The sequence below is a fragment of the Microcaecilia unicolor genome, chromosome 1 (assembly GCF_901765095.1).
Source record: "Microcaecilia unicolor chromosome 1, aMicUni1.1, whole genome shotgun sequence".
NCBI classification, from domain to species: Eukaryota; Metazoa; Chordata; class Amphibia; order Gymnophiona; family Siphonopidae; genus Microcaecilia; species Microcaecilia unicolor.
Genome location: NC_044031.1, coordinates 623315139 through 623334970, shown reverse-complemented (window position 1 = coordinate 623334970; position 19832 = coordinate 623315139). Strand labels below are relative to the sequence as shown.

At 45.8% G+C, this 19832-nt stretch overlaps 1 protein-coding gene across 1 annotated transcript in view; it reads left to right on the top strand.

Moving 5' to 3' along the window:
• IQANK1 (IQ motif and ankyrin repeat containing 1) overlaps nt 1–19832 on the top strand; it is a 180950-nt gene that overhangs the window by 122345 nt on the left and 38773 nt on the right. Inside the window, 3 exon segments of the mRNA XM_030190104.1 lie at nt 1556–1695; nt 12011–12065; nt 13804–13896. Coding sequence (XP_030045964.1) covers nt 1556–1695; nt 12011–12065; nt 13804–13896 — 288 coding nt within the window.

The window sequence follows — 19832 nt, the reverse complement described above, 5'->3', positions numbered from 1 at the left end:
CCCTGCCCTCCCACCCATGCTCCTCTGTCCCCTGCCCACCTCCATCCATCCATATTAAGCAATTTCTCCTCTCTCCCTGGGTCCTGCAATCCCATCCATGTCCATCCATGCTCCTCTGTCCCCTGCCCACCTCCATCCATCCATATTAAGCAATTTCTCCTCTCTTCCTGGGCCCTGCAATCCCATCTATGTCCATCCATGCTCCTCTGTCCCCTGCCCACCTCCATCCATCCATATTAAGCAATTTCTTCTCTCTCCCTGAGCCCTGCCCTCCCATCCATGCCCATCCATGCTCCTCTGTCCCCTGCCCACCTCCATCCATCCATATTAAGCAATTTCTCCTCTCTCCCTGAGCCCTGCCCTCCCATGCTCCTCTGTCCCCTGCCCCCTCCACCCATTCCTATCCAGCAATTTCCCTCTCTCCCTGAGCCCTGCCCTCCCACCCATGCTCCTCTGTCCCCTGCCCACCTCCATCCATCCATATTAAGCAATTTCTCCTCTCCACTTGGGCCCTGCAATCCCATCCATGTCCATCCATGTTCCTCTGTCCCCTGCCCACCTCCATCCATCCATATTAAGCAATTTCTCCTCTCTACTTGGGCCCTGCAATCCCATCCATGTCCATCCATGCTCCTCTGTCCCCTGCCCCCTCCATTCATTCCTATCCAGCAATTCCCCTCTCTCCCTGAGCCCTGCCCTCGCATATATGCTCCTCTCTCCCCTGCACTCCCACTCCCATGTCCCAACTGCCCGCCCTCTTCTCCCCCCCTCTCCCAACATCCCTTTCCTTTTTTTTTCTTTTAAATTTACTTCCGTCCGGCAGCACAGCGTCAGTGAAGGAGGAGGCGCTCCCGACGTGTCTAGCCTTCCCTTCGCTCAATGCCCCGCCTTCTTCTGACATCATTTCCTTGATGTCAGAAGAAGGTGGAACACTGAGCGAAGGGAAGGCTAGACACGTCAGTAGCACCGCCTCCTTCACTGATGCTGTGCTGCCGGACGGAGGTAAATTTAAAAGGAGAAAAAAAAGGAAAGGGATCTTGCGGGAGAGAAGAGGGCAGGCAGTTGGGCAATGGGAGCGGGAGGGTGAGGTAAGCATGGTGCGGCAGCGCCCCCCAGAGGACGGCGCCCCCCTGCCGTGCTTACCCAGCTTACCGTGTTGGCACGGCCCTGAGCTTTTCCTTCCTACCATACTTAATTGTACTGCCACTTTGCTGAGATTTGGTAAAGATGTTATTCAACAGGGGCATTACATGAAGGTACTCAGTAATACTTGGGAGAGCAATTTATTCACTGCCCCTCAGAGATGCACACCAGTTCACCAGCTGCTGTTGAATTTTATATTGTGTCCATGTACAGTCAATTTCTCTCTGTGGTTGGCTGCAGGTGACTGAGGCTCTGTTTCTTCCTGTGTTACAATAAGTATCCTCTTTGGACAGTTTCTTCCTATGATTGATTTTGAGTGTATGAGGCTGTGTTGGGATAGGTGTCCTTTTTTAGATAGTCCCTATGGGTGGCTGCAAGTGAGGAAGATCTTTTTCTTGTTCTTTTATGATAGGTGTCCTCTATGGACAGTGTCTCTGAAATTCTGCGTTCATGGGATACTGCTCTGACAGACTCCATGCTGCAGAAGATGGAAGCTGAGCAGCAAAGAAGGGCAGCTGAGGAACGAAGGATGAAAGATGAGGACACTGGCCGGTGAGTAATTCTTGTGCCAAAAGACTTGGGATTGGGAGTTAGTAAAAATGGCAAATTTGAAGAGGAAGAGAGAAGTGGAACATAGTGAAGGGTTAAAGGTTTCATAGAATATGATTTACAGCACAAAAAATTCTCAAGGTTCATGCAGTCTACCTGGGGCAATACTGTCAAACCCAATTAATTTCTTATTTTCCCTAATTTCTTTGTAACAAAGTATACTGTTATGTATTGCCCCTCATCATCTACCAATAAAGATCTTCTGTACTTATCCCAGGTTTTACCCCTCACTCCCCCCCACAGCTAAAGATTCTCTGTGCTTTTCAATGTTTTCTTGAATTTTAATATAGATTCTTTCCCGCCACCTCTTTACTCATTTTCTCATTTTTTGTTATGTATTTTCAGCTGTTATATGATTCCCTGTCCAGAGCACCTCACAGAATCAGTGGACAGTTGGAGCACAGGGGACTCTATCAAACGGTACAGAGTAGAAAGGTTTACTGTAAGAGAGAGAGAGGATTTTAAGCAGTAGGGAAGACCAGCCTAGCTTTTTAACTGAATCTTGAGGACAGTTATGGCAAGAGGTTCTTGGTTATCAGTAGGTAGGTTGCTTCAAATGAAGATGTGAAAGCATGAGAATGCCTGTTTACTTCAAATGATAGTGTGGGAGCATGTGAAACAGCACAAAGAATATTTGAGCTGCTAAAGTGTACAGGAAGGTGACATGAGAAGCATAGAAGAGTCCTTTCACATTTGGAAAGGACAGAGTGAGGACTCAGAAGGCTACCTGGGAGGCTCTTAAAATAGTCAAGTCTAGAAAGAATGGAGGAGTGAGATGATGGATGTTAAAGGTCAGAAAGGAATGGATTTTATGAAATTGAACTGTTGAATTGAGTTGATAGAAAACTCAGATTATAATTATCTTAGTGTCCTCACCAGATCAGTCCAGAACCTGTGATTATCAACATTGACCAGCAGATGGAGTCCTGCATGCTTTGTCTAATAAGAGCACCATGCAGCCTTAGATTTTCAGTATTTTTTCTATCTCCAGCAAATGATGGCATGCTGGCCTTGCAGCAGTTGATATTTGCTTGGAGCTGGGATATAGCTCTGAGCTTTTCTACTTTCCTGCCTTACCCCCTCCTCTGGTGACTTCTTTTCCCCCTGAATTGGGGATTTGAAATGAAGAAAGGAAAAAGAATTTAATTCTGAGCGCAAGAGATGTACTTGCAACACTGTTGCTAATTGCGAACATGCTGAGCTTCAAACGTCAGTGGCAAGAGAGCTTTTCTTAGTGTCAGCACTACTATTCTGCACGAGCAGTGATATTCCTTCCTACCAGTGAGTGGAGGTAGAGAAAAGACTGAACTCTACTAGTGACATCACCGGTATATGCTGTGGTGCCCTCTGGAAGATTCCAGCATTTTCTCTACCTCTAGCAGTTGGTAGGTTGTGCTGGTTGGTGCTCCTGTCCCTGGCCTAGCTCCCTGCTTTGCTGGCTGCGGCCACACAGCGTGACAGAGCCTAAGAGACGCTCCCGAACCTGGTCGAGCATGGAGTTTAATTCTGCAGCCCCCAGTAGCACTGCTTAGTCCCACTGTGTGAGGCTTTGGCTTAGTCCCACAGGATCTCGCCTGAGGGGTGCAGGTCACCATCCCCATCCCCCCTCCCCTTCTATCCATACACCCTACTTTTGTATAAACTCCCCTCCAGGGTCCCCCTGCAGCCCCAGGTTCAAATTCTTTTTGATTAGCCTGGTTTGCCCCTTTTTCCCTATTGAGGAAATTGGGCTCCTTTTTGCTGATACTGCAGCTTTATGAGCTTACAAAAACAAAAAGTTCTAACCACAGACAAGGAAATCTCTTCTACTCGCATATGCAGGGTAGCGAGTTCCACTCTGTGGTATTTTACTTGCTTGATTATCATTGCAGCTGAAATGGTTGATGGGGCATTTAAGGCTCAATTCATAGTGTTTCAAAATTTACTTTGTTTCATGACACCAGTCCCATACAAATGCTGATAAGATGCTTAGTTCTGATTTTTTTTTTTTAATACTTATATTTGGAGATTTACTTTTACTTACATTTTTATTTTATATTGATTTCTGGCTTTAAGCACAGTGATTTTAACTATTACATGCTATTATCTCTTAAGATGTTTTTGGACATTGCATTGTTTTTAGGTATTTGCTGCCAGAGAATGTGTTAAAACAGTTGCTTAGTGGGGTTTAAAAAAGGTTTGGATAATTTCCTAAAAGAAAAGTCCATAAGCCATTATTAAGATAGACTTAGGAAAATCCACTGTGATGCTGAGAATTTTTGAGGATGGTACCAGTGGGATTTGAAGACCACATAGAAGGGAAGGGGAAGGGAAATGGGACTTGATATACCACCTTTCTGTGGTATTTTGCAACTACATTCAAAGCGGTTTACATATATACAGGTACTTATTTTGTACCTGGGGCAATGGAGGGTTAAGTGACTTGCCCACAGTCACAAGGAGCTGCAGTGGGAATCGAATCCAGTTCCCCAGGATCAAAGTCCACTGCACTAACCACTAGGCTACTCCTATAGTGATATAGTAGTGCTTTCCGAGAGAGACAAGGAGGGCTTTGGAACAAGAAGTGTTGGGTTGATGAGGATCTTTGATCTTAGGATGTATGATGGCCTTTTTCCAGGTGGATGGGACAAGGCCTCAGGGGAGACTCGTTGCTACCATGTGTGGGGCATACACAGATTACACTCATTTTGGGTGTAATTGGAGAATGTGACAGCACAAATTATGGAAAAATATGAAACAGTAACACTTTGGTATTACTACTACTACTATTTAGCATTTCTATAGCGCTACAAGGCGTACGCAGTGCTGCACAAACATAGAAGAAAGACAGTCCCTGCTCAAAGAGCTTACAATCTAATAGACAAAAAATAAATAAAGTAAGCAAATCAAATCAATTAATGAGAACGGGAAGGAAGAGAGGAGGGTAGGTGGAGGCGAGTGGTTACAAGTGGTTACGAGTCAAAAGCAATGTTAAAGAGGTGGGCTTTCAGTCTAGATTTAAAGGTGGCCAAGGATGGGGCAAGACGTAGGGGCTCAGGAAGTTTATTCCAGGCGTAGGGTGCAGCGAGACAGAAGGCGCGAAGTCTGGAGTTGGCAGTAGTGGAGAAGGGAACAGATAAGAAGGATTTATCCATGGAGCGGAGTGCACGGGAAGGGGTGTACACTTTGGTATTAGATACTGTACTATCTAGAAAGTAACTACATTTCGTTTATTTATAGATCTGAATCCTAATGCTCAAATATATGCTCAAAGGTATTATAAAAATAGATTGCTTATTTATTTACATAGCAGCAATAATAAAATGAAAAAACAAGAGTATCACAAAGATGGTCTTATTATGAAAACAGCTCAAAGCAAATGCACATAAATCCAGAGGAGATCCGGGAAATTATAGACCGGTGAGTCTGACGTCGGTGCCGGGCAAGATGGTGGAGGCTATTATTAAGAATAAAATTGCAGAGCATATACAAAAACATGGACTGATGAGACAAAGTCAGCACGGATTTAGTGAAGGGAAGTCTTGCCTCACCAATCTAATGCATTTTTTTGAGGGGGTAAGCAAACATGTGGACAATGGGGAGCCGGTTGATATTGTATATCTGGATTTTCAGAAGGCGTTTGACAAAGTGCCGCACGAAAGACTCCTGAAGAAATTGCAGAGTCATGGAATCGGAGGTAGGGTATTATTATGGATTAAGAACTGGTTGAAAGATAGGAAGCAGAGAGTAGGATTGCGTGGCCAGTATTCTCAGTGGAGGAGGGTAGTTAGTGGGGTCCCGCAGGGGTCTGTGCTGGGTCCGTTGCTTTTTAATGTATTTATAAATGACCTAGAGATGGGAATAACTAGTGAGGTAATTAAATTCGCCGATGACACAAAATTATTCAGGGTCGTCAAGTCGCAGGAGGAATGTGAACGATTACAGGAGGACCTTGCGAGACTGGGAGAATGGGCGTGCAAGTGGCAGATGAAGTTCAATGTTGACAAGTGCAAAGTGATGCATGTGGGTAAGAGGAACCCGAATTATAGCTACGTCTTGCAAGGTTCCGCGTTAGGAGTTACGGATCAAGAAAGGGATCTGGGTGTCGTCGTCGATGATACGCTGAAACCTTCTGCTCAGTGTGCTGCTGCGGCTAGGAAAGCGAATAGAATGTTGGGTGTTATTAAGAAGGGTATGGAGTCCAGGTGTGCGGATGTTATAATGCCGTTGTATCGCTCCATGGTGCGACCGCACCTGGAGTATTGTGTTCAGTACTGGTCTCCGTATCTCAAAAAAGATATAGTAGAATTGGAAAAGGTACAGCGAAGGGCGACGAAAATGATAGTGGGGATGGGACGACTTTCCTATGAAGAGAGGCTGAGAAGGCTAGGGCTTTTCAGCTTGGAGAAGAGACGGCTGAGGGGAGATATGATAGAAGTGTATAAAATAATGAGTGGAATGGATCGGGTGGATGTGAAGCGACTGTTCACGCTATCCAAAAATACTAGGACTAGAGGGCATGAGTTGAAGCTACAGTGTGGTAAATTTAAAACGAATCGGAGAAAATTTTTCTTCACCCAACGTGTAATTAGACTCTGGAATTCATTGCCGGAGAACGTGGTACGGGCGGTTAGCTTTACGGAGTTTAAAAAGGGGTTAGATAGATTCCTAAAGGACAAGTCCATAGACCGCTATTAAATGGACTGGAAAAATTCCTCATTTTTAGGTATAACTTGTCTGGAATGTTTTTACGTTTGGGGAGCGTGCCAGGTGCCCTTGACCTGGATTGGCCACTGTCGGTGACAGGATGCTGGGCTAGATGGACCTTTGGTCTTTCCCAGTATGGCACTACTTATGTACTTATGTACTTATGTATCCCTAAGGTAGGCTTCTAGTCCAGCCACCTATCCCAGCCCAATAGCAATAAATCAGCAATTGCAACTATGCAACCTGGATATAGATGGCACCAGATGTCCAGCAGGTGGCAGAGTGTTCCTCAGACAGATCACTCAGGCAAGCAGAGCAGGGTCTCCACTTCAGATATGATGGAAAGCAAGCAGCCATTTGCCTAAGGCATGAGCCTCTTTTATGGAGAAACTGTGGGCTGCAGCTGCTTTGGTGATTTAAATCTTGGTCTTGCAGTTGACACACAGATCCCAAATGAAATGTTTATAACAACAACTTTGTCTGTTTCAGATGTTATGACTTGAAAAGTCACAATACTGTCCCACTTGCATCATGCTACATGGTCACCCTGCCCATGAGTTGTGGTTACACAAACAATGTGCAGTTGCTGTTCCAGCTACTGCATCAGTCCAGCAGGCAGGGGAACTCCGGCAGTCCTTGGCTGATAACAATATGCAGGTGCTATCAAGGCTGCGTCAATACAGCTGGCAAAGGAAATTCCAGCAGTCCTTGGCTGGTCTGGCCCAATGCTTTGTCCCAACATATATCAGGATGTTTTTTCAATGAGCTAGATTCTGACTTACGATGCCATATAAGAACATCAGAACGTAACATAAGCATTGCCATACTGGGACAGACCGAAGTTCCATCAAGCTTAATATCCTGTTTCCAACAGTGGCCAATCCATGTCCTTTTTGCTCCCACACATGTGATGAATATATGGACCTAGAATGGCAATGTGATACTTAATGATAGAGATAGGGATGGAATTGTGAGGCGCTGGTATTAAATTCATTGCCTTCAGGGTTGTAAGGACTGCAGAAAGGGTAGGGATTGTCAAGCCTCTTAAGACTTAACTGCAAAGTCTCAATATCTTGAAGTATAACCTTGGCACACAAGAACACACCTGAAGTCTCTTTCTTTTCTGAAGTTTCTTTTATTGAATAAATACAGATAATTTACTCACAGTCAGATGTTCAGAAGTGTTGCCCCTGGGCACAGAGACTCTGTAATTCTGAGAGTTGTATCAGTGGTTGGAGGTAGAAATCTGAAGAGACGCAGCTTTATTGCAGAGGTGAGAAAATAGTTGAACAGGTAGAAGTAGCTCAGAGCTGGGTGACTGGAGAGTGCAATATCTCATTAGGGAGATATATTCAAGGTAAAAAACCAAGTTCGTTCCAAGGAGTGAAGCAGGACAAGTGCTGTCTGAAGCAAGATGGAGAATGCCTCATGGCGAGAGAGACAGGGAGGTCAAGAAGGCTCACACAGGCCCAGAGAAGAGGAGGTAAAGACCAATGGGAACAGAGCCTGCCACCAGGTGGCAAGGGTGGTCCTAGAGGACGGCCCTCGATTGGAGGGAAAGGTTATACCTGGCTAACCTTTCAGGACAGAGATAGTAAGGATGACCAGGAAATGATAGCAGGAAGATAAAGGAGCCAAGCTTGGCTGAGAAAGAGAGGAGGTCTGGGCAGCAGCACAAACCAATGGTAGCAGTTCTTAAACAGACAGGCAGGTGTGGCTGCATTGCCTGTGAACTATGTTACACACAATGCATTGCTCACGTATCTTTGCAGTGAGAACTGCAGCAATGAAAATCCTTAGAAGTGAGAATAACAGCAAAAGCATTAAACACATTTTAGGATCACATTATAAACTAGTGCGAGGCTGTCAGAGGACAGAACAGGGATATTAAAATTAGTTAAAGAGCTAGTGTGTTTGTATGTTGCTAGTAGACGTATCAAACTGGGAGTGACCACTCATTAGAGTGTTATTTAGGGAATCTCGCATAATCAGTATCTTATCTGAAAAGAAAGTAGCCAGTGTTTGAGCCAATGGTAAGGAGACAGCCCTAGTATATTTCCAGTTCTTAAACTGCTCTAATGTACTATAGTTTTGTTCTTTGTTCTAGTTATAAACTGTCAAATTCTTCTTTTATTCAATACTCAATTTTCTTCAGCAGTTTCTTTTAAAAATTGTATACCAGCATTATGTTAACATGAGTATTATTAGTATGTCAACTTTACCGAGAGGAAAGATGCATGTTCCATTGCTTTGTCATTTGAATTACTGAATCTGAAAGGTTACTATCAGCCTTATTTTCGAAAGAGAAGGGCGCCCATCTTTCGACACAAATCGGGAGATGGGCGTCCTTCTCTCAGGGTCGCCCAAATCAGCATAATCGAAAGCCGATTTTGGGCGTCCCCAACTGCTTCCCGTCGCGGGGACGACCAAAGTTCCCGTGGGCGTGTCGGAGGCATAGCGAAGGCGGGACTGGGGCGTGCCTAACAGATGGTCGTCCTCAAGCGATAATGGAAAAAAGAAGGGCGTCCCTGACGAGCACTTGGCCGATTTTACTTGGTCCATTTTTTCTTACGACCAAGCTTCAAAAAGGTGCCCAAACTGACTAGATGACCACCGGAGGGAATCGGGGATAACATCCCCTGACTCCCCCAGTGGTGACTAACCCCCTCCCACTCTGAAAAAAACAACTTTAAAACTTTTTGCCAGCCTCAAATATCATACTCAGGTCCATCGCAGCAGTATGCAAGTCCCTGGGGGGGGGGGAGGTGTGTGTGTGTCAGTGAAGGCATAGCGAAGGCGTGGATGTCCTGAACTGCCCCCCCCCCCCACAGGGACGGCCAAATTTCAAGGGAGTGGAGTGGAGGAGTGGCCAGAGGTGGCCGGTTCAAATCCCACTGCTGCTGCTTGTGATCCAAAATCCAAATAAATAAATAAAGGGGGTGTCAGAGGCATAGCAAAGGCATGGGCATCCTTCTCACAGAAACATTCACATTTTGGACGTCCGCCCAACACTTGGACGGCCTTCACCCATACTCACAAAAAAAAAAAAAAGACGTCCCTGACAAGCACTTGGACGTTTTCATCTGGACTTGTGTTTTTTTTAAGGTTGTAGATGGCAATTTATTTAAGGTTGTAGACAGCTATGATAGATGCAGCTTGTCTGCGTAAATGAAGCTGTCTTTGGCATGCGCAGAGCAGCCACGCATAACACTTGGCTGCTCTTCACTGGCTTCCCCTCCTTAGGAAGGAAATTGTGTGCAAATGAGCTAACAGCGAGCAGCTCATTTGCATGCAATTTCCTTCATGTATGCCCGTTCCTTTCCGAATCGCTAAGGGATCAGTAAGGGAAGGGCTTTTTCCGTTCAGTTACTGCATCAGTTAGTCCACTGCAGTGCCCCCTAGGGTGCCCGGTTGCTGTCCTGGCATGTCAGAGGGACCAGTGCACTACGAATGCTGGCTCCTCCCATGACCAAATGAGTTGGATTTGGTCGTTTTTGAGATGGGCGTCCTCGGTTTCCATTATCGCCGAAAACCTGGGATGACCATCTCTAAGGTTGACCATCTCAACATTTAGGTCAACCATCTCTAAGGTTGACCGTATTATCGAAACGAAAGATGGATGCCCATCTTGTTTCGATAATACGGGTTTCCACGCCCCTTCACAGGATGTCCTGCGAGGACGCCCTCAGGAAAACTTGGGCACCCTGTTTGATTATGCCCCTCCATATGCCCTTACTAGGTGAAACATTCAGGACTCTGTTTTCTCTGTCTCCATCCACTGGTCCATGGACATAACCACAGATTCTGGACTAGTCTGGTGGGACTAACAGAAAGAAAATTAGCAGATAAGACCTAATTTCTCTTTCCTCCATGAATGAGTGGAAGAGATTAGAGCTGCCACCCTGTGGGTATAAAGAGCAGAGAACCAAGAACTAACAGAGAACCGAAGAGTGACATAGGAATTGTTAACAAAGAACTTGAAAGAAAGGGCAAGAGGCAGGAAGGGAGACAGTTATAGACCTGGCCAGAGCAACCCAGAGGTGCATAGAGAATGTCAAATTCGACAGACAAATCAAATAGCAGAATAGAAGAGTGTAGAAGGTAGCCATATGGAAGAGAACAGATTCTATGGAATGGATAGATCTGAAGTAGGGACCGATGGTTTTAATAGACAGAAGGAGGTCAAAGGACAAACAATAAATAGTGTGCTTGAGAACCATGGAGAGAGCAAGAAACAGATAAATGAGCTGATAATTTGAAACAGAGTAGGGCTGTACTGCGCAACATGCCCCCTGGCATCCCCACCCCATCCACAGTACCGTAACCAAGAAGAGGAGACAATGGATAGGGGGCAGTTTAGGTGCACCACCTCTTTTGCTTCCTGTACAGCTGCACCACTCTCACAGCCCTCAGTAGAGCCTGAAATGAATATAGGGTTCAAAGAGTGCTTCTTTAGCAGAGGACAAATAATGGCAGAGTCAACAAGAACACCACCAGAAGAGAGGCAGGAAGTAAGAAGAGATAGAAGGAAGGGCAAGAATGGTGTATATTTTTTTTAGAAGAATCAAGGTAAGACAGAAGGAACAGGATGGTTAGTGCAGTGGGCTGAGATCCTGGCCAAGTCACTTAACCCTTCATTGCCCCAGATACAAAACTTAGATTGTGAGCCCACTAGGGACAGAGAAAGTACCTGCATATAATGTGTGGTAACGCTATAGAAATATGTAGTAGTAGTAGAACAATTGATGAGAAAACAGCAGAAGAAGATGGAGGGAGAGAGGGTTGGTGGTGGGACAGGGAACAGCAGAGGAGCAACAAAAAGCCTTAGGTAGCATCAGGGTGATTAGCAGAAGAGAAATCAAGCAATGCAGGTGGAACATCTTTTTAGCAGTAATCAGGACAGGAAAAAAGGGCAGGCAGAATTTAATTCAGCTCTGCTTAAGAGAGACAGTTGGGGGTTCACTGATGGGTCTGTTATAGCAAGAAGGAGTCTGTGGAAAGGCAGAGGAAGATGGGGCTGAATTTAAGAGAAGGGCAGCTAGGTTAGTCAAAAGTTTGGAAGTGAGAAGGGGAAAGAAGCTGGGAAGAATGAATTGTCCAAGTCTTGAATGAGTTGCTGAGTACAGAAAGGAGTAACAGGGTCAGGAAATGAATGCTCAGAATTAATAATAAACCTGATAGATATTGGAACAGGAAGGACAAAGGACAGAAAGGTAAAACAGGATTTTTATTTTAGATTTGTAGGTATTTAATGTTCTGTTGAAAGATAGGATGTCTGTGGCACTGAGAGCACCCAGAGGCAGAACATCTTGGATTTGCTTAGCTGTCTCAAACATTTATAATTCCTTAGATGTCACAGATCTACACTGCAGGAGGTGGTGTCCATTAGATGAACCATGTGGAGGCCCTTGAAGGACCACAAGTCTTCAAGAGTTGGCATTGAAGCTAATGAAGTCACGTGCTTTATGTAACAGAGCTGCCTGAGGGATTCCCTCCAGGACAGCAGAAAATATATAGCAATCTGAATGGTGTTTTTTAAGTGGTCAATAATTCATGTGTTTCTTCACCACAGCATGAGGAATGAGGTCCTCCAGCTGGCAACAGAACACGAGCGCTGCCAGAAAGAGGTTAGATATGAGCAATAGAACCAAACATTACACCCAACATTTATCTCAGCCCCAAGTACAGGGCTCCTGACAACATCTATACCAACCCCAAATAACAGGTATTCCAACCCCAGATCAAATACAGGGCTCCTCCCAACCCCAGTTAAACTACAGGGTTCCCAATAACAGCTGTCCTACTGCAGATCAAGTACAGAGTTCTTGATAACATGTAACCCACTCTCAGGTCATTCAGGGCTCCAGCTATTACATACCTCAGCTCCAAGTCAAGTAGAAGATTTCCAATGGTATGTACCTCAACCCCCCAGCCAAGTATAGGGTTCCGGTAACGGAATTCAAAAATGCGTGGGATAAACATAAAGGAATCCTGTTCAGAAGGAATGGATCCTCAGAAGCTTAGCGGAGATTGGGTGGCAGAGCCGGTGGGGGGAGGCGGGGCTACTGCTGGACAGACTTCTACAGTTTGTGCCCTGAAAATGGCAGATACAAATCAAAGTCAGGTATACACATAAAGTAGCACATATGAGTTTATCTTGTTGGGCTGACTGGATGGACCGTACAGGTCTTTCTCTGCCGTCATCTACTATGTTACTGTGTTAACTAGGTATCCCAGCCACAAATCAAGTATATGGATCCCATAAAGCAGCAGGCATCTTAAGCACCATTTCCCTTTTAGCTCTCAGGCTAAGATCACCAAGAGTTACCTATTACAATTATTATTAGAGGAATCCCCAAGTATAATGTCACCCTCATTCACTCATACCAAGCTGGGTCATTACCTCCAACTCTTTCCCAACACTGCTGCCTTATCGTAGGCAGAAGAGAGTTGGTGAAACTCTGTGGGATAAACCATGAATAGGTGAACACAGAATCTAACCAGAGGGCTACATTTTCAGAGGTAAACAGCATGCAATTTTAAGCACCTAAGTTGGAGTACAAAATGTCCATGAGGTATTAAATAACTGAATCTGCATTGACCTATTAGGAAGGGCATCCTGATAAAGATGTTTCACATGCCCATTCAGTAAGGAATGGGGTGACTTGCAGATTTAACATTATGAACATTAGCTTAGAGCTTCAAAGTGTAAGACTGTTCCTCTAACACTCACTGTTTGAGACATCTGACATTATTTATTACATTAAAGCTCTATTAAACCAGTCCTTGTGTATGCTTTTATCATATTTTTAAATGTCACGGGGTCATGTATGCCTTGAAAAATGTAGGCTGAAGAATGACCGCAGCATGATGAGGGAGATCTAAAATGCAAGTACACCTGATGGGGAGTGGAATTTGGGTGAGGGGATCACTCAATCACATCACAAATGGTCCCTTCCTTTGAACTTAGGGTGACTTTCTGGCCACAGTCTTTCCCTTTGCCCGCCCATCAATGTGATGATTGCAGGGCTGGGCTGTTCTCATTTTACAGTTTTGGCGTGCTTTTCTGTCATCTCTAGCAGTGCTGACCTTATGCTGTTCGTTCGTTCTCCCCTATGTTTAGTAGGAAAATGGTTGAAAAGATGGGACGGTGGGAGGAAGCTAGTATTGGAAATGGAAATTTATATGAATATATACACAAACTGCTTTTCTACTCAAAAGTGGAAGAAGCTTAACTGGGGCAGATTGGATGAGCCAATTTTATTTGGATTTATTTATTATAATACCTGCCCACTATGGCAGAGTTCAGATCTGTGTTCTGTGGTCTTTATCTGCCATCATTAACTGTTATTTTGTCTTGCTCAGCTGCAGCAGGCGTATTGTGAGCTGAACAGGAGGATCACGGAGCACGACAAATGTGTGATAAAGCACAGCGACAAGGCGCAGCTGACTCTGCAGGTGAGGAAGGAAATGAAGGGAAGAGAAGGGTCATACCATACACCAGCTGAGAAGGAACCACCTGGGCTTTCCATCTCCTGGCAAAACCTTTTTCATCTGAAAAAAGTTCCTGAAGGAGCGGAAGCACCATGAAAACTTATTAGTGTTATAAAGAAAATGAAATCTTACCTTCTAATTTTCTTCCTGTAGGGGCCAATTCACTTACGTCCTGGAAAGAACCGCCCACTATTTCCACCCTAGTAAGAATTACCGAGGTGGAAATAGCGGGCGATTCATTAAAGAAAATGCATTCAAATGAGCAACATGGACTTTTACTGTGCTGCTCAGTAGGGGAAAGCGGCAGGGCATGCGCATAGCAGTCAGTTGGTAAGCGTTGTTGCTATGCTCATGCCCTGAATGGCTTTCATACATGCACTGGAGGCAATGCTTCTGGGAGAGAAGGTTAGCACAGATCTAGCTGCACTTGCAAATGTTTTCATTTGCCAACAATCTCCCTGCATAAAACACTGTCCTCCTGCCTCAGCTACAGTGCCATGACCTGCTCAGGATCACATTGACTCGGTAGTGGCAGCAGTGGGGGCTCCCCGATTCCCTCTCTAGGCATCATCTGCACTGTGCCCACACAGCAGGGACATGGGCTCGTACAGGATGCCCTGGCACTGCCGGCAAGTGAAAAGTCTAGCCTGCGGCTGCACCTGAACCAAGTGCTCAGCCAGCTCGGCTCTGATCCATTGCTGCTCCTCCTGGGGGGGCCTGCATGCCAGAGGCTCATGTGAGAAAACTGCAAAGCACAAGGCAGGACAGCCAGCAAGTAAAACCATATAGGTCTAGAACTAAGAATCTCAGGTGGCTCGGCTCTCGATCCTGCTGCTGCAGCCCCCTATCATACAGCTCCACTGCGTTCCAACAGCTCCAGGGGCACTTCAGAAACCAGCAGACTGCTCTGCTGAGAAGCTACGGCTGCGCCACATCTTCCGTTAAATTTTGCTCACTAAAGGTAGGCGGTCCTTGCTGTGCATCGCTCGGGAATGGCTGTGCATCCCTCAGAATGTACATTTGAATACAAAACAGATGATTTAAATACATTAGAAATCGATTCCCAGTGTCTGCTGCTACGAACGGTAAAAAAAACCCTCAGAGCCTTTTTGTGCATTTCGCCGTGTGCACTAAACCAGCTGGAACCAGTCGAAAGCACATTACTGGTCCAGTAAATGTGTAGTGCATCTCCCCCTTCCCAACAGATCATTCCAAAAGTTGTGGGTTATGACCGTCTGCCAGCAGGTAGAGATAAAGAACACAGAAATGAATTCTGCAATAAGAGGCACTGTGCAGGCGTTATTTAGTATTTTGATAAAGAAGTAGGAATTTATTAACCGCCTTTATGAAGAGATTCACCCAAGATGGTGTACAGTAGGTACAGTTTAACCTCAAACTTACAATTTTAACAGCATAACAATAGTAAAATGAACAAGTATAAACATAAATACAATGAAAGAGGAAAACCTGAAAGCAGCAAATTGAAACCTAATAATAAGACTACCATGAAACAGGATAAAACATATACACATTTAACAGCACTGAAATTCAAATAACTGAGATATAATACAATGTAAGCATAATGGTGATGGAATCTATATAAATAATTCCCACCTCCAACGTTCTGAAGCTCACTCGGTGGTAGTGAAGCCCTGAAGCCGTGAACCCATGAAGCCCTGTAGTGTTGTAGGCTCAAAGTACCAGTCATAGACCCCCCCCCTCCAGCCCTGCCCCACCCACACATAATTCGCAACTCCGTTCTGGAGCTGCCTCTGTCCAAGTGAAGCCCTGAAGCCCTGTAGTGTTTGTAATCTCACAGCCGCACTCAGCCCCGCCCCCCCTGCACATCACTCAACCACTCACAGCACCCCTCTCACTCCCGCTCCAGCCAACCCACCAGCACTCAACGAAAGCTGCCGACCCCCTCTCCCGCCACCACCACCAACTTTGCACCCCCCCCTACCAACGACCCTCCCGCCGCCAACCTGCCGTCGCCCCCCCTCGGTGCATGAAACTCCCCCCTCCCTGCGCATCAAACCCCCTCGCCACCTGCAGCTGCCACAGGTAACGCTGTCCGGCCGCTGCTGCTTCTTCTGTTCAGCAGCAGCAGCGGCGGCCGCTATAAAAAGAAAAAAAAGCCATAAATGTTTTAAAACCTGAAACGCGGCACCGTAGACAGCCATCAGGCATTGGCTGTCGGCTCTGCAGCTGCTCCTCCTCTCGCCGCCACGTCACTGCCCCTGGAGTAAGACCACGGAGGAGCGCAGCGACGTGAGAGGCGAGAAGATGAGCGGCTGCAGAGCCAGCCAATGCCTGATGGCTGTCTACGGTGCCGCGTTTCAGGTTTAAAAACATTTATTGTTTTATTTCTTTTTGTAGTGGCCGCTGCTGCTCAACAGGAGAAGCAGCAGTGGCCGGACAGCGTTACCTGTGGCAGCTGCAGGTGGCGAGGGAGTTTGATGCGCGGTGGGGGGGCAGGGGAGGGTCGCTGGACATGGGTGGCTAGAGGGGTGGCAGGAGGGGGGGAAGAGGAAGAGGGGAGGGTCGTTGGACATGGGTGGCTGCAGGAGGGGCAGGGGGAGAGGAGGGTTGTTGGACATGCATGGCTGGAGGGGGGCAGGGGAGAGGGAGGGGGTCCTGAGACCAGAGAGGTGTGGAGGGGGGACCTGCGAGAGGGGGGGTAGGGGTGGGGGCACTGCGAGAGGGGGAGTGGGGGCACACACTCACTCACTGTCTCTCACATACACTCTCTCTGACACACTCTGTCTATCACACTCTATCTCTCTGTCACCCACACAGAGACACTCTGTCTCTCACACACACACACACACTCTGTCTCTCATTCTCTCTCTGACGCACACACTCCATCTCTCACACATATTCTCAAACATACACACTCCGAGGAAAACCTTGCTAGCGCCCGTTTCATGTGTGTCAGAAACGGGCCTTTTTTACTAGTATCCAATAAGCACACAATTAGAACATTCAAATAACATTGCTATGATACTATTCTGTTAAACAAGAGATAAGGAACTGGTCTAAGTTACAGTGGGTGTAGCAAGTTAGTCCAGGTGCAAAATGGGTGTATAAACAATCACTCTATGTATTAAAGGCTTGTGAGAAGAGCCAGGCTTTCACCTGCTTCCTGAAGTAGAGGTCTCGAGTTATATGTAATCCCTCTGGGAGTAAATTCCAGAGCGTGGGGGCTACTCTTGAGAAGGCTCGCTGTCAGGTATCGCATCATACAATTTCTTTTGATGAGGATACAGATAGTGATGATCCTTGAGAGGACATTAGAGGTCTCAAATGTATATAGAAACATAGAAACATGATGGCAGATAAAAGCCATATGACCCATCCAGTCTGCCCATCCTCTGTAACCCCTAATTCTTTCTGTTCCTAAGCGATCCCACATGCTTATCCCATGCCTTTTTAAATTCTGGAACAGTTCTCGACTCCACCACCTCTACCGGGAGGCCATTCCATGCCGCCACCACCCTTTCTGTGAAATAATACTTCCTTAGGTTACTCCTAAACCTATTCCTTCTTATCTTTGTCATATGCCCCCTCATTCCAGAGCACTCCTTCATTTGAAAAGGTTCTCTTCCTGTACATAAATGCCCTTGAGATATTTAAACGTCTCTATCATGTCTCCTCTCTCCCTTCTCTCTTCCAGTGTATACATGTAGAGGTTCATAAACCTGTCCCTATAATTTTTGCATTCAAGACCGCTTACTAATTTCGTAGCCACTCTCTGGACCGACTCCATCCTGTTTATATCTTTCCATAGGTGCGGTCTCCAGAACTGCACGCAGTACTCCAAATGAGGCCTCACCAGAGATTTATACAAGGGCACTATCACCTCCTTTTTCCTGCTGGTCATGCCTCTCTTTATGCACCCAAGCATCCTTCTGGCTTTGGCAGTCGCTTTTTCTACCTGTTTGAAAACTTTACAGTCATCCGACACAATCACCCCCAATTTCCGCTCTTCCTTCGCACACTGATGCACTACACCCCCTATATTGTACCATTCCCTCGGATTTTTGTGACCCAAGTGCATGACCCTGCATTTTTTGGGATTAAACCTTAGTTGCCAAATATTGGTCCATTCCTCTAGCTTCGCTAGGTCCTTCCTCATGTCATTCACACCCTCCAGGGTGACCACCCTGTTGCAGAGTTTAGTATCATCTGCAAAGAGACAAACCTTACCAGACAGCCCTTCCGCAATATCGCTCACAAAGACGTTAAAAAGAGCCGGCCCTAAGACTGATCCCTGCGGTACTCCACTGACGACATCCTTTTCTTCAGAGCAAGCTCCATTTACCACCATCCTCTGTCTCCTACCATTCAACCAATTTTTTACCCAATCCATTACTCTAGGTCCCACACCAAGGGCACTCAAGTTATTTATCAGTCGCCTGTACGGAACCGTGTCAAAGGCTTTGCTGAAATCTAAGTATACCACATCAAGCGCTCCTCCCACATCCAACTGTTTGGTCACCCAGTCGAAGAAGACAGTCAGATTCGTCTGACACGACCTGGCACTAGTGAAGCCATGGTGCCTCGGGTCCCGCATTCCATGTAGTTCAAGAAATGTCACAATCCTCTCCTTTAGAAGCGTTTCCATTAGCTTACTCACCACCGAGCTCAGACTGACAGGTCTGTAATTCCCTACCTCCTCCTTACTTCCACTCTTGTGCAAAGGAACCACATCCGCCCATCTCCAGTCCACCGGGACCACTCCAGTTTCTAAGGAAGCATTGAAGAGGTCCGTAAGCGGAGCCGACAGAACTTCTCCAAGTTCCTTAAGCACCCTCGGGTGTATCCCATCAGGCCCCATCGCTCTGTCTATTTTTAGTTTGGCAAGCCCCTCACGAACACAGTCCTCCGTAAACAGGTCTTGGTCTACCATACCTCCATCCCCTTTAGCCTTTGTTTTCAGCAGTCCTACCCCCGGTTTTTCATTCGTGAACACAGAGCTAAAATAATTGTTAAGCAGTTCAGTTTTAATCTTATCATCTTCCACATATTTCTCTACCTCAGCTTTGAGCCTCACAATGCTATTATGGCACTTCCTCTTGTCACTTACATATCTGAAAAAGGTCTTGTCCCCCAATTTTACCGTATTAGCTATCTTTTCCTCCATTTGCCACTTCGCTTTCCTGATAGCTTTTCCAGCTTCTCTTCGCTTATTTAGGCATTCTCTCCTGTCTTCATCTTTCTGAGTCGTCTTATAACGTGCAAAGGCTAGCCTCCTTTCCCTTATCTTTTCAGCTACTACATTCGAGTACCAGAGAGGCCTTCTTTTCCTCTTACTTTTATGTACTTTTCTAACATAAAGGTTAGTCGCCTTTAATATAGCTTCTTTCAGTCTCGTCCATTGCTGTTCTACATCCTTCAGCTGTTCCCATCCCAGCTAACTCTTCCTTGAGAAATTCCCCCATCTCGGCAAAGTTAGTTCCTTTGAAATCCAGGACCTTCAGTCTCGAGTGAGCCCTCTCTTCTGTTTTAATATTGAACCATACCACTAGACTAGAGGGCTAACTTATTCTTTAAGTACTCTGACCCATTTCGTCTGTGGGCCTTGAAAATCAAACATAGAGGAAATAAAGACATTACACATTTCTCCTTCCTCCTTTGAAACATGAGAAATTACATATACTCCAAATGTGGAGAAACGTTAACACAAGTAGCTTTCACATTTGAGTTTCATTAGTATTATGTTAAAATGTCGAAGACTCCAGTACTATTGCAAGATATATATTGCTTATTATTATTTAAATGAGGAAAAGACCTCAATACACCCAAACGCTTATCTGAGTTTTAGCATCATTGACTGGGGTTGTAGTGTTCATCATCGGTCTGTCAACCTCGTGTTGCTGAGAGCGACATATTGGATG